The following is a 14,845-nucleotide window of genomic DNA, read 5'->3' on the forward strand; positions in this document are numbered from 1 at the left end:
ACTTGAGTTAGCATGACATGTATTATATTATATTGATTAGCAGTGACAGTTTAGCACCATGTCATCACGGATAATGGAAGAATTTTGTTAGTAACCATAATTATACTTAGATTTTGATGATGTTAATATTGAATTAGCTTATCTTAAGACAGCGGACCAGCGACCGAATCTGCAGAGCAGACCAGCAAAGCAGATTAGTGGACAACAAGGTTGAAAAAATCACTAGGCGCATGATTTTTATTAAAGAGAGACAGAGGATATAAGGGCTATATGGCTAATTGGCTAAAGGGAGACAGGGAGTCAAAGTCATATTTGAATCGCAAATTCGCAAGAGGAGAGGAACGGACGGAGAGGACAATTCAAGGCCGACGGAGGAGGGAGTCTGAACCATCGAATTCAAGGCCACCAGAGCAAATTCGCAAGCCAGATTTGAAGTCTGAAGTCTAGGCAGAGGTTCAAGGCTTCCGGAGCTCGTCCCATCGTCTTCGTTGCTGGTTGAGGAGAGAAGCAGAGGTTTAAGGCCAAACGGAGGGGCAGGCAACAACGAAAATTTCTGGGCTGCATTGCTCCATTCTTGGTGGTAGGCAATGGCAACGGCTCGTCTGTGGCAGGCGAGTTGTCCGTTCTTGGTGGTCTGTGGTAGGCGACGGCTTCTAGGCTTCGTTCATCGGCGAGTGACGACGACCAGATTTGATACGACCATTTATGTTTAGGTGACGGCATTTTTTTTTTGGGTTATACGGCCGGCTAAACTGCCTAGCCGGCTAGCCGCGGAAGAGGCCGATTCTAGCCTTCCTCGACACTGGTCCGCAAAGAGAGTAAAGAATTCATTTTTCTCTTTTGAAGAAATTCATTTTTCATTGGAATAAATTCTTCATCAATCAAACAAAACAAAATCATTTTTCAGGTCATAAAAGTTCAAAATGCGGTTGTTATGCCATAAACCCGAGTCCATGTTCACAATTTTTTAGAAATCTATGTTCACAAATTTATAACTTTATATTCACAATTTTAGAATTTTATATTCACAAGTACAGAACTCTATATTCACAATTTCATAACTCTATATTTAATAGTATAAACCAATTTTTTTAATCTATATAACAAAAACTATGCCCCTACCATTGATAAGTTCAAGCAATGCTTGAATTTAGTTGATTGTTCCAGTTATTGAGTTTATGGTCAATTTGATCCAAGGTGGAGATTGCTAGAATTGGGTGACTCAAATTATTCTTCGTCTTCATGCATTAATTTGCTCCACGTGACCTCCACTAACTCGGGGTGTCAATATAGGTCGGTCCACGACATTAGGCATGCCCCACCGCTAGCTTTTCTTTCACGGGCCTTTGCGAACCAGCCCGTGGGCTAGGAGTATGCAACCCTAATCCGTCTCATGCAGGCTCACGGGCCTAACTTCAAAAATAAAATAATTATTATATTACTCTGTATTATTTTATATTCAAATAATTTAACATAAATATTAAACTTTTTTCGTATTTAAGAATTAAACAGAATTGCATCTTTTAAAATTTTAATGTTGTGTGTGTGTGAGAGAGAGAGTGTGTGTATGTATATGTGTGTGTATATATATATATATATATATATATATATATATATATATATATATGTTTGTTTATTTATTTATTTTAATTTATGAAAAGCCCGTTACCCGCGAGGCCTGCATCTTCGCAGACAAAAAAAATTCTAGGCCCTAACCCGCCTCACCTCAGGACGCGATTTAATGTTGGTCCGTGAACTTCGATCCACCTTAACAATTTATGAAAAGCCCGTTACCCGCGAGGCCTACATTTTCGCGGACAAAAAATTTTAGGCCCTAACCCGCCTAACATCGGGACGATTTAGGGCTGGTCCGCGAACTTTGACCCACCTTAACAATTTATGATAAGCCCGTTACTCGCGAGGCCTGCATTCTCGTGAACAAAAAAATCTAGGCCCTAACCCGCTTCACCTCGAGACGATTTAGGGTTGGTCTGTGAAATTCGACCCATCTTAACAATTTATGAAAAGCCCGTTACCCGAGAGGCCTACATTTCCGCGGACAAAAAATTCTAGGCCCTAACCCGCCTCACCTTGAGACGATTTAGGGCTGGTCCGCGAACTTCAACCCACCTTAACAGCCCTACCACTAAGCATGATATCCACTTGCTTCTCTCTTTATCGGCTCTGTTACAATGTAGTATCTGTTTATACATAAAAAAAGTCAATACCCCGAAGCAACAACTATACCGCTCGACCACAAGGCCTTTAGCATCTCTCTAGTATATCTAGTTTAAATATTTTTGTAATACTTATTACATTATCTTTTAATATTTATTACACTACTCTTTATTACCAAATATTTTTTTCTACAATACTTTGCCTTTTTCCTCATTTATAATTTCAACTTCTCTATAATTTTCAATTACGATTGTTCACTTCTATATTATTCCGATATAATCCTAACAATAATGTTTTAATTTAGTGAAACTAGTGATTAAAAAAAATAAAAAAGGAGGTAAAATATGGTACTTCGAGGAGCATGTGGTCAGTGGTGACACAAAAGTAAGAAGGGAATCAATAAATTTTGTCGTTTAGTTGTGTTGTACGGAACCAATACAAAATGATAGCTTACTCTGATTGGTTGTGCACATAAATTTGACGTGCAGTTGGCAAGTGCATTATTGAAACCCCACAACTCAATTCTTTTAGTAAATACCAATGAGGTCCTCCGACTTTGATGACACTGTCAATTTTAGTGCTCAACCTTTTAAATCAATCACTTTTAATCATTCAACTTTGATGTCACCGTCACTTTTAGTCCTTAACTTTCAAATCAACCACTTTTAGTCCTCTTACTTTTTGTTTCTAGCCACATATGGTCATTTCTTTACAATTGGACATCTAATGTTATTTTCTCAAGGGCAATTCAGTCATTCCGTCCACATACTATTGAAGTTTTTTTTTCACTTCCTAATTTTTCTTTACAAGTTGCATTCTTGGAATATGCTTAACACTAAATTTTGGACCGAATGACTGAATTGCCCTTTGAAAATGACATTAGATGTCCAATTGTGAAGAAAGGACCATATGTGGCTAGAAACAGAAAGTAAGAGGACTAAAAGTGGTTGATTTAAAAGTTGAGGACTACAAGTGGCGACGCCATCAAAGTCGGAGGACTAGAGGTAGTTGATTTAAAAGTTGAGGACTAAAAGTGGCGGTGCCATCAAAGTCGGAGGACCTCCATTATTGGTATTTACTCCAATTCTTTAATAATATAATAAATTTCACTTTTCGTCCATTTATTATACATTAATCATATTTGGTCCTTAAACTATTACTATCTCCGTCTCATTTTAGTTGACTGATTCTTTTAACGAGACTTAACTGAAGTTCTTTTTAATCCAATTTTTTATAATATTAAATTTTACATTAATATATAAAATTTATATATTTAGAAACTACATTAAAAGTACTATTAAACACACAAAAATTAAATTTAAAAATAATAAAAAATTACTAAAGAAAATAAATAATAAAGAAAGAGTTGGTTTGACCAATAAATAGTAAATAGAACAGGTAAAATGGGACAGAGGAAGTAAAATTTTCTAATTAGATGCGTGACTATGTAATTTTTATCATATTTGGTCCTGTCATCCAATTATTCGGCCAACTATTGTCAGAAGTGCTCATTTCAGAATAAGTAAATGCATGCAGTGCTCCTTCCAGAAGAACTCCTTTCGGGAGGAGCACTTTCGACAATAGTTGGCTGGGAAATTGGACGACAGGACAAAATGCGATACAAATTACATAACTATACACCTAATTAGAAAATTTTAATAATCAAGAACCAAATGTGATTCATGGATAATAGTCAAGGGACCAAAAATGAAATTTTCTCTTCTCTTAATGGGATCATAATTGCAATTCGCTGGCCCAGGTGAAATTGTCGCTTATGAGAATTGAACCCGGGTTCTCCCAAAATTCCTCCCACAAAGAGAACTCATTTGCCACTTGAGCTACCCATTGGGTTAGATGAATGATTCTTTTTATTTAACACCAAAAAAACTCCATAATAAATAAATAAAAATAAAAGCCCGAAGTTTCAATGAATCCCCACCACCATCAAGTCAACAACTAAAACTTAATCAAAGCAACTGAGAAGAACAATAAGTCACTAAGAATTCCTCACCTCCAAAGTCAGGTATGGATCGGATGTCTGGGTTCGCCAAAGCATTTGGTGCTGTTTCAGATGTTGCTTCTACTGCCTGGGCCTATGCAAAGGAGCTTTCAAACTCACCAGTTCTTCAACCAAAACTCAACATCTTAGGAGTTCAGAGTTCCCAAACCAGAGATCTTCAAGGATCTTCCTTAACGCCATTAGAAGATAGCCTCAACGTAAGTCTTTAATTTAAATTAAATCTTTAAAATTGACGGCGTTTACTGTACGTTTTTCCTTTTATTATCTATTTTTGTTTCTTTTTCATGTCTCCCAGAAAAATGGGAAAATATGGTAATCTGATAAAGTATTTGGGTTCAGGGGATGTTTACTGGCATGGTCAAGAGTGGTGAAATGATTGTGGAAATTTGGATGAAATATGATGGCAAAGATGTTGAGGTCTTTCAACATTTCACCCTTCTTGCTTCAGAACTCGTTTCCAATGCATCTTTGGGAAGCAACTGCAACATATTTCCTGCCACTGGGTAATCACTCCCCTCCTCTTTTCTTATACAAATTATGAAATTATAATTCCCTATATTTATGTGTCTTTTATTTGAGCAAAATGATATAGACCTGTTTGGTAAATGTCTGATAGCTGATAGCGGTTAGTTGATTGGATTAAAATGTATAACTAGTTGATAACATTAGTTGATTATAGAAAGCTGTTGCTTGATATAATTTATTTTCTTAAAAACTAATTGAAAAAGTTGATTAACTAAACATCTATATTAATGCCAAATACCTTGTGGTGTAGTGGCACTCGGTTTATTCGAGCCTCAAGCCTCAACTGAGGCAATTGTTGACTTTTTGTGCTTAACTGACTATTTTACTGAACAGGGTCATTGTATATCACCAATCTAGATACCTAATCATCATTTTTCCAACAAATTAAAGGATTGTTTATCCAGTTTTATTGGTGTGTTCTCTGTTGGTTGCATATATATATATATATATAGTGGGATTGTGAAAAAGAATGGTGAGATGGATTCCAAGGAACTTTTAGTGGCCAATCAAGAAAGCGAAAAGAGCAGCAAGATTTCAATTGAAGAGGTTGCGGATGAGTACAAGGCGCTCTGTTACGTGGGGTGTGTTGCCACAACATCTCTCCTGGGATGGGCAATTCATAAGCTATCTAGAGACAAGAACTTGCAGGAAAGAGCAAGGAAAGAAGTGATTGAAATGTTTGGCTGCCAAAACCCCAATCTAGATGGCATTGCAAGACTGAAAATTGTAAGCACTACTGTCACTATCCTAGAGTCCGGGGCAGTGCCCATCCCGGCCCGGCCCCTCCTTACTCTGAAGACCAGCCTTAACCTTGATGTCAAACTAGTTTCGCCCTACCATGACTCATAAGAGGAATGATAATAGCTTTCAATCAGTTGCGCCCTTCAAATAGTGTAGATCCCTTTTATAAACAAATTCAAGATTAGGGACAAGCTCCCCGAACTAAATCGGCATGACTGACTCACACTAGTACATAATTGCACATTCGCTACTGTTGTACACACTGGCGGATGGAACAGTCACTGTCATTGACTTTCCGCCACTGTTATAGAACGGTGGCGGAAAGCCTGGTCATCCGTTAGGAACGGTAGCAACAAGCTCCAGACATGACTAACCGCCCCGCAATTCTTAGCAATAGCAATAGCTTCCGACCAGTTGTGGCTTTCGAATTAGCTCGATTCCCTGGTCATAGGTTAGCATGGTTAGCTTAGGCAGACCTAAGCATCTAAGGCATAACTACCATTGACTAGCTAGTCAGTTGCCCCATATCCATTTTATGACAAGTTAATCAGTTGGTCCGTCCATTCATTCGGTTTAACACGGTCACGAAATCCGTGTGTGACACTAAGCCAAACTAAACTAACCTGCAGTATCAATATCATGCACTACAAGCAATAAAGGTTTCTTGTTTTGTGCTGTTAGGTGGATGAGATAATTGAAGATTGTCAGAGGCAATACCCTCTCCTGCCCTTCACCAAGGGAACTGCGCAAGAAGAATCTGTACCCTTCAAGTCTCCCTGTTACAGTGCTGGAACACATCTGGGGCTAAATTTCGCCAAGATTGAAGCCAAAGTTGTTCTTTCCATGATCCTAAAGCGTTTCGCCTTCACACTATCCCCATCTTACATCCACTCCCCGGTTCAGGGCTTCACAGTCACTCCAAAACATGGAATTCGAGTCATTCTCCAGAAGTTGGAACAGGAAGATAGCCAGATGACTAGGATTGTTAAAACTGTTGGTGTTATAGCTACTATAGGTGTTGCAGCATGGGGTGTATACAAGGTGGTTGGTGGTTTAGGACTAGAAGAAGAAATGGACCAAGGAAAGAAGAAGACGATGAAAAATCCAGGAAGGCCTTGGGAAAATATTCCTAAGAATGAGTTTAGAAACGATCCAGTAGCTCGCAAAGCTATATTTGATAGAACTCACAAACTCAAGAAAGCTGGGAAATGTGTAAAGGGTATGCTTTGAATCAATCAAAGTATTTAATTTATTTTGGGTTTCTATATGCTTATAAGGTGTTTGTTTTAAGTTTCTTGGACATTGTTGTTAGATTTTTGTATTTTACACTTTGTGGGTTTGTGGTTATTATGTACGTTTGTTACGTTGTATTGGATTTCAGAGTATTGAGCTGGTTATGTAATATGTTTAATTGTTGTAGCATTTCAAAAAATTTCCAAGTTTTTTTTTTCTTCAAATATTTAGGTTTTAAATAGGTTTCAATAAAGCCCATTTAAAGTGTACAACGTAGAGCCTTTAAATCTTTTTTATGAATTATATACTCCATAGAGCCCATTTAAAGTATTAAATAAGTTTTTAATATCAATGTAAATTTACAATGTAGTTATGAACATATACTGCATTGTAATAGAGTCAGTATTATTCAAAAAAAAAATATAAATGTAAATTTACATCCTTTTTCAATATGAGATAAATGTTACTTACAAGTATTCTCAAACTTTATTATTTCAAACTCAAATGGGTGAATTTTAAAAATCAATTTTCTTATTCGTCCATTATTCATTTTGAACTTATAATATATCAAATCAACCTATTGTGTACTTAGGAGAACACGAATCAGTTCGCATGAGCAGCTCAACTGGTCATAGGGGTGAAGTTTGGGAGAAGAGACCAGGGATCGGCGACAGTGTGTGCACAGTGCCTTTGAAGGAGAACACGAATCTACTTTGCTCCGAATAAAATAAAAAATGGACTCCACCAAAAATTATACCTTAAAATAATTACTAAAATTTCATTTTTAGTTAATTTTTATAACAGGCTTACCTTCACCTATAATGCATTTTGAAGTAACATGTAAAAAAAAAAAAAAAGTAACAGGTACAAATTTTCGTAAATCAAAGAAGCAAGGTTTCAAACATATTAAGATCCCCTTTCTAAGAGCAATCAATAATGGCATAACATTTACCTACTATAAAGCCAACAGGGTGAAGACTGGAGTATGCTGGTGCTACTTCCTTCTTTCTCTTATTATTATTATTATTATTATTATTATTATTATTATTATTATAGCTTTACTACTTTTCTACCGACATATCAAATCAGATAGCTAGAATTAGTGCTTTCCTACCCTAGAATTTAGGTGTCAAATAAATCATATAAATAAGTTTAATTGTATTGGATATCATTCTCCCTAATACTAATATTACCCAATACAGCTTAACATCAAAAAAGGAAAACAAAACAAATGAGATAATAAGCTCAAATAAAATATATGTGATTTCAAAGAAGCACTCAAGCACCTAACCAATTGATATTTTCTATTTGGTAATAGTTGACATGGCTTTCATGTAAAATTTTTCTTCTGTCCATTGCTTACATGGACATTACTTTTATTCCCTTCTCTTCTTGAGCAAAAAAAAAAAAAAAAAAAAAAAGGTCGGGCATGTTTTGTTATTGGTGGATCTGTCAACTTTGACGTTTTGACCAAAGTCAAAACGCCAAAGTAACCGTTTGGTTAGCAGCGGTTTGCTCCAAACCGCTGAACTTCCAAATGCTGCTATGAGCAGCGTTTGGGTTGGCGTTTTGGGGAAGAAAATTTTTCTTCCCCAAAACACCCTCCATTTTATTAAAAAATAATAATAAAAAAATTAAGATGGTTAGGAAGCCTGAGGCCTCAGGCTTCTCTTCCTCTTGCCCATCCGATGTGGGATGGGCAAGGGTAGAATAAGGGGCGTTGATCTCCCTTTTATAAGGGAGCTCAACGCCCCATTTTTTTTTGACTTATGACCACATCTTTACATTTTTTTTTGCTTTATTATTATTATTATTATTATTAACACTATTATTTATTATTATTATTATTACGGAGTATTATTATATATGTGCCTTTTTGATCATTTTACATGTTAACCGCTAATCTAAACAACTAATTTTACCAAACATTTTTTTACAAATCGTTAATACATCCCGCTGGTCAAACCTGCTAATATAATACGCTATTTGATAACCGCTAACACAATCCACTACCGCTAATTTCTAACCGCTGATAACCAAACAAGCCCGTCATCTTTTGTCACACAATCGTCTTCATAGATAAGCTATTGAGTTTGCTAAATTCCTTTCTTAGTTACATTATACGTTCTTTTCAAACACAGGCAATAGTCTGCTTTTGTCATGTCATACATCAATTTAAGAAAACAAAAAAGGAAATTAATTTATATTTCATTCTTCTTAGTTCTTACAATACAAAAAAAAATTGTAAGAAGAATGAAATATAAATTTAAAACGTGCACATATATATATATATATATATATATATATATATATATATATATATATATATATATACACACACACGGAGGAAGAAGTATTTTCTTTGTTTTTGACTTCTTGTGCACCCAAAGAGCTTGTGGTCTAGTGTCACTCGGTGTGTTGGTTTACACTCCCACATGAATGATCAGTGGAGGTAACTGTTGACCCTTTATGCTTAAGTAGGTTGAGAAAGTAGCTAAGAACAGATACTACATTATAACAGAGTCAGTAGTACTAAAAAAAAAAAAAATTCTTGTGTACTCTTCAAAAACCACTTTTCTAAAAGTAAATATTTTAGTCCATTAGCTCAACCACAGAAACAGCCCCTATATATTCCCCTCAACACTAATCTCCTCTCCCGTCTCCACTCTCCACCCGCCACCGACCACCGTAGCTTGCCTGACCGGTGATTGCTGAAGGCCACCATTGAAGAGGTAATAATATAATATGCTCTTCTTTTTTTTTTTGGTTTAGAACTTTAGATTTGTGTTTCTTTAGTGTTTTTTTGTGCTCAGTGCTTCGTTTTTCTTTGGTGTTAGTGCTTTATTGATTTCTTATAATCTTATATAAGAAATCAACTGGAATGAACTGAAACAAATCAGTGTGCAAGTGTACACTGGAATTTCAAATTTCACAGAAATTCCGGTGAAATGTAATCTCGTGACGACTGACGAGACTAGTAGACCACTGGCTTCCACGATTCTGCCGTCTGTGTAATTTTTTTTATTTTTTATTTGGAAACAGTAATGTAATTATTTAATTACTATTTTTCGTGAGTTCTTTGAAGGTATTGGAGTTCTGTAGGTTCTAAAAGGGTGACTTGTTAATTGAATAATAATTATGAGTAATTATGAATGATAATCATAAAGTAAAATTATGACTTTACCTAATTGGTTAATCGAAAAAATAACAGAAGTAATTTTTTTACCGGCTCGATTTCAACTTGTTTAATTGGTTTATGACTTTACTAAAAATCGATTGAAAAATATGATTTCTACAAATCAGAAGTTACCTAAAGTCCTAATGTTATTAGTTAATACTTGTAATAAATTTAATATAAATAAATGAATAAATTTTAGTTTAATTACTCCATAATATTTATATAAAGATACAATTAATTGTATTAATTAATACTTGTATTTGAGATCTTACGGAAATTCTATGAAGTATTTGAGGGCGATATTGATATTTTACTAAAATTTTCTTGTTGATTTGTTTTGCAGAAATGAAATTTGACGATCCCTTTGAGGTCGAAGAGCCTATTTCTCCGTACAGGGATGCCATTACTCTAGATTGGGATGATGAGACCTCCCCAACTCGATCATCCTTTGACATCGAGCAGCTTGTTAAAGAATTAACGTCAAAGTCAATGCCAATGCCATCTTCCTTTATCAGTCATGTCGAATCAACCATATCTCGCGGAAGCGACGACGACATCATTGACCCCGAGATCGAGAAACACTTCACTGCGGCAACCTCGATAAATCTTGCATTTACTAATGTTGCATGGTCGGTATTATCGTTACTAACATATCTTAGCTTGCAGCTGATTCAATTCACGGCGTCGACTTTGAGACAAATCAAAATATTAGAGTACAAAATCATTGAGAAGACAAATGAAGGTTATGTAGGTTTGGCCAATAGGGACAGTGAGCTTGAGGATCTAAAAATCAAAATTTCCGTTGCTGAGAAGGAACTCGTTGAACTTGAAAAGAATGTTGTTTCAACTCTGGCCGACTACAAGTCATCGTCGGGCTACCTGGATGAAGCAGTTCAACACCCATTCATTCTGGCGCCTCAAATTTTCAAAGAGCGCAACCGGGCCGAGTCTTTTTTCAAGCTGATATTGTCCACTGAGATTGGGAGAGAGCTAGTGTTGAAATACGGCAAGTGGGCCTACCAGACTGGACAATACAATATGCAAAATCGAATCATTTTGAACCTTACTAGGAACTTATTACATAAGTATGACTTGAAGAGAGTGCTTGACATTCTGCCTGAGAAGATTCCTGATCCTGGAATGGCACCGGCACCATTTTGCGAGACTGTTAGTCTTGAAGAAATCTCGGAGACGGAAACCCAGGAGAGTGAAATCGTCCGCTTAAATGTTGACCGAACGAGAACTAAGTTATTAATTTTAAAAAATTCAGTTGTTTGGTGTTTGATGTTGTGTGCGCGTGGATGTGTGTATGTATGTATGTATGTATGTGTGTGCGTAGGGAAGGGTTTAGGTGCAGGATCGAGTAAAAAATGGGGTTAGACGATCTAAGCCATTGATCAAATTTAGATCAATGGTTCAAATCATTGAAAATTAAAATTAAAAAAAATGCGTATCCTCTATTAATGCTCTCATCGGAGCCCTAAACAACCTAAATGATTCATAAAATTGTTTATAAAATTCATAAATAAATCACACACCTTAAGGAAACAAACCACGCACCTAAAGGTTTAAAATGACACACTTTTTCTTTTTCATTTGTATGTTAAGGCGCGTGATTTGTGTACTTCATGTGTGTCATTTTAAACATCTTTTTAAAAAATTGGTTAAAATGACACACTTTAAGTACACAAATCACGCATCTTAAAAAGGAAACTCATGCACCTTAAGAAGAAATTCACGCACCATAAATTTCAACAACTGATTCAACTTAAGCACAAAAACCTCGTACTTTAAGAAGTAAATTCATGCACATTAAATTTGACTTAAATGCAAAAAGATCAAATTTCCACCGCACAACTGCAAGAGAACTCATTTCTATGTGTGTGTGTCTATATATATATGATGGGTAAATACCCCCAGGGACTACTGTAGAAATATAATGTATAGTCCGTGTATTGTTATACCATTAAAAGGTCGGGTGTCGCTTAGAAATTGTTAAGGGTCAAATGTAATATTATATTCCTGAAAGGTCAGGTCCTATTTCTATATAAAGGACCTGACCCTCCATTGTATTGGCATCCTGAAATGCATGGATCTCTTTGATCCTTTCATCATGTCCATCCCTCACTCTCTTTCTTCTGGCTCTTCTTTTCCAGGGAGGAAACCATAGCTTTCCTCCCCAAGCATACACACTCCATACACTACATCATACACAATCAAACACACGTGGTGTAAATTCGTACCACCGTTTACATTTACACCATCAATATATATATATATATATAATGTTGAATTATACATTTATATTGTCAGGTGCCCACTTTTTTTAAGCTCATTCATTTAGCCCACTCTCATAAGTCTACTAGTCTCAAGTCTGTTCTCCACTATTCATAATTCTATTTAGTATCCATGATTCTATGGGTTAGCAAAATATAAGTTAATCGCTTGATAACTGCTAACTGATAATCGAATCGACCGAAAAATCAGTTATCAATCACTTATTTTTTTGAGTACTATTGAATATATTACAATGTAGTATCTGTTCATAATTACTTTCTCAACCTACTGAAGCACAAATAATCAACATTACCTTTATTAAGGTTCGAACCCATTCCCTTCCACATGGGGTGCAAACTTAAAAAAATTACGGAGTTGGGATCACTTACTTTTATTAATCCTAAAAAAAGTTAATATTTTTGGTTATTTAAGTTAGGTTATTGGGAGCTTAAGCGGTTGCCTAGCCGGCCAGCGGCCTAGACCACTATTTAAGGTGATATGCTAGGCGAGAATTAATCGACGCCTAAGCGAGATTTTTGCAACACTAATTATTACTAAGCTATTATTATTAAGCCTGAGATGAGTCTTTATTAATATTAAGACAAAGATGAGCTATTATTATTATTAAGCATGTGATTGGCCATTATTATTATTAAGCCTTAGATGAGCCATTATTAAGACTGAGATGGACTATTATTATTATTAAGTCTGAGATGAGTCATTATTATTATTAAACATAAGATGTGTCATTATTATTACTATGCCTGAGCTGGGCCATTATTATTACTAAACATGAGACGATCCATTATTATTATTAAGCCATGAGCCATTATTATTATTATTAAGCCTAAGCCTAAGATGTGCCATTATTATTAAGCCTAAGCCTAATTGGTTTATGACTTTACTAACTACTCTTTATTACCGAATTTTTTCTCTAAAATACTTTGCCTTTTTCCCTCATTTATAATTTCAACTTCTCTCTATAATTCTCAATTCCTATTGTTCACTTCCATATTATTCTGTTATAATCCTAACAATAATATTTTATTTTATTTGCAATTAGTGATAAAAAGAAAAAAAAAAGAAAAAAAGAAGTAAAATATGATACTTCGAGGAGCATGTGGTGACACAAAAAGTAAGAAGGGAATCAACACATTTTGTCATTTAGTTGTGTTGTACGGAACCAATACAAAATGATAACTTTGCTTGTTGGTTGTGCACAGAAATTTGATATGCTGTTGGCAAGTGCATTATTGAAACTCCCACAACTCAATTCTTTAATAATACGGAGTATTTATTTGAGTGCTCCACAAGAATGCTGTTCGTAAGCATTCTCTAAACTTTATTTTTCCAAACTCGAATGAGTTGTATTTAGAAATTAATTTATTATTCGTTGTTTATTAATTTTGAGTTTATAATATATCAAATTAAATACGGAGTATCTTAGAAGAATATAAATTCATTTTGATCTGAACTAAATTAGAAATTTAAAAGTAAACTCTGCTTAAAATTATATCTTAAAATAATCATTAAAATTACAATTTTAGTTAATTTTTTAACAATTAAGTTTCCTTTCAAAAATAATGCATTTTTAAGTAACAACTTTACGTAAAGTTATAAATCAAAGAAGCAAGGTTTCAAACATATTAACATCACCCTTGGCCCCTTCTAAGAACAATCAATAAAGGCATGTTTGGTTGGCAGGAAATTTTTTCCAAGGAAAACATTTTCCTAAAAACCATGGGAAGTGAAATTTTCTTGGGTTTGGTTCATTGGAAGTTATTTTCCAAAAGAAGTGTAATTCCTCATTTTTTTTGGAAAACAAAATCTTAGGGAGGGGGGGGGGGGGGNGGGGGGGGGGGGGGGGGGGGTGAGATTTCTTTTTCCAGTGCAGTTGAGAAGAAAATGTTATGGTAAGACAAATTTACCCTTGTACTTATGTCTTAATTACATACATATAAATAATAATAATAATAATAAGGGCATATAAGTCTTTTTACATATTATTCATTACCATTCTAAATTCAACCAAACAGTGGAATCAATATTCTCAGTAACTTCTTTTCCACCAACCAAACAATAATATTTATTTTTTTGATAATTACTTTTTCGTGAAATTTCACTTTCAATTTCTTTTAAATATTTTTCGCGAACCAAACGAACCCTAATGATATAACATTTAACTATGATAAAGCCGACAGGGTGAAGAAATTAAAGCCGCCGGTGCTATACTTTTCCCCAATCCACGATATTTTCCATAGCAAAGCTGTCCCACTCTACTTTTTCTTTTCTTTTCTTTCTTTAAATAAATTCAAAAATGCTTCATGTTTATCCAAAAGCATACTCCTAAATTTTACTTCCACTTGTATTTAAATTTGATTGGAAAAAGAAAAAAAGAAATGAATAAACATCAAGACTCCATACTAAATTAAGCAATTAAGACATATTATGTCATAGGAAATAAAAATGGGTGTATAATTTGAGAGTTTATAGAATTACCCAAATAATTTTTATAGCTTTAATACTTTTCCATCGATATATCAAATCAGATAGCTACAATTAGTGCTTTCCTACGCTATAATTTAGGTGTGAAATAAAATTATATAAATATAAGTTGAAAAAATTACATTTTTCGTCCCTAAGTTATAAGGTAATTGTAGAATTCGTTGTTGAGTGTTGGTCATGTTCACTTT

General features: G+C 34.8%; 2 protein-coding genes across 2 annotated transcripts; both read left to right on the forward strand.

Annotated features, from left to right (window-relative positions):
• Window positions 1-4,106: 4,106 nt before the first annotated feature.
• On the forward strand, window positions 4,107-6,886 carry LOC116003567 (cytochrome P450 CYP749A22-like). The gene is made up of 4 exons (XM_031243463.1): window positions 4,107-4,395; window positions 4,538-4,701; window positions 5,176-5,449; window positions 6,146-6,886. The coding sequence occupies exons 1-4, from the start codon at window positions 4,204-4,206 to the stop codon at window positions 6,692-6,694; spliced, it is 1,179 nt and encodes a 392-aa protein (XP_031099323.1). The 5' UTR covers window positions 4,107-4,203; the 3' UTR covers window positions 6,695-6,886.
• Window positions 6,887-9,321: 2,435 nt separating this feature from the next.
• LOC116005099 lies at window positions 9,322-11,327 on the forward strand. The gene is made up of 2 exons (XM_031245342.1): window positions 9,322-9,429; window positions 10,219-11,327. Exon 2 carries the CDS (start codon window positions 10,221-10,223, stop codon window positions 11,253-11,255), a length of 1,035 nt encoding a protein of 344 aa, XP_031101202.1. The 5' UTR covers window positions 9,322-9,429; window positions 10,219-10,220; the 3' UTR covers window positions 11,256-11,327.
• Window positions 11,328-14,845: the final 3,518 nt, after the last annotated feature.

This window comes from Ipomoea triloba, chromosome 14 (genome assembly GCF_003576645.1).
Source record: "Ipomoea triloba cultivar NCNSP0323 chromosome 14, ASM357664v1".
In the NCBI taxonomy this organism is placed as follows: Eukaryota; Viridiplantae; Streptophyta; class Magnoliopsida; order Solanales; family Convolvulaceae; genus Ipomoea; species Ipomoea triloba.

Coding starts and splice junctions, on each gene's coding strand:
- LOC116005099 (XM_031245342.1), top strand. CDS start 10,221: ATGAAATTTGACGATCCCTTTGAGGTCGAAGAGCCTATTTCTCCGTAC.
- LOC116003567 (XM_031243463.1), top strand. CDS start 4,204: ATGGATCGGATGTCTGGGTTCGCCAAAGCATTTGGTGCTGTTTCAGAT. Junction 4,396..4,537: donor CATTAGAAGATAGCCTCAAC/GTAAGTCTTTAA, acceptor ATTTGGGTTCAG/GGGATGTTTACTGGCATGGT. Junction 5,450..6,145: donor GCATTGCAAGACTGAAAATT/GTAAGCACTACT, acceptor TTGTGCTGTTAG/GTGGATGAGATAATTGAAGA.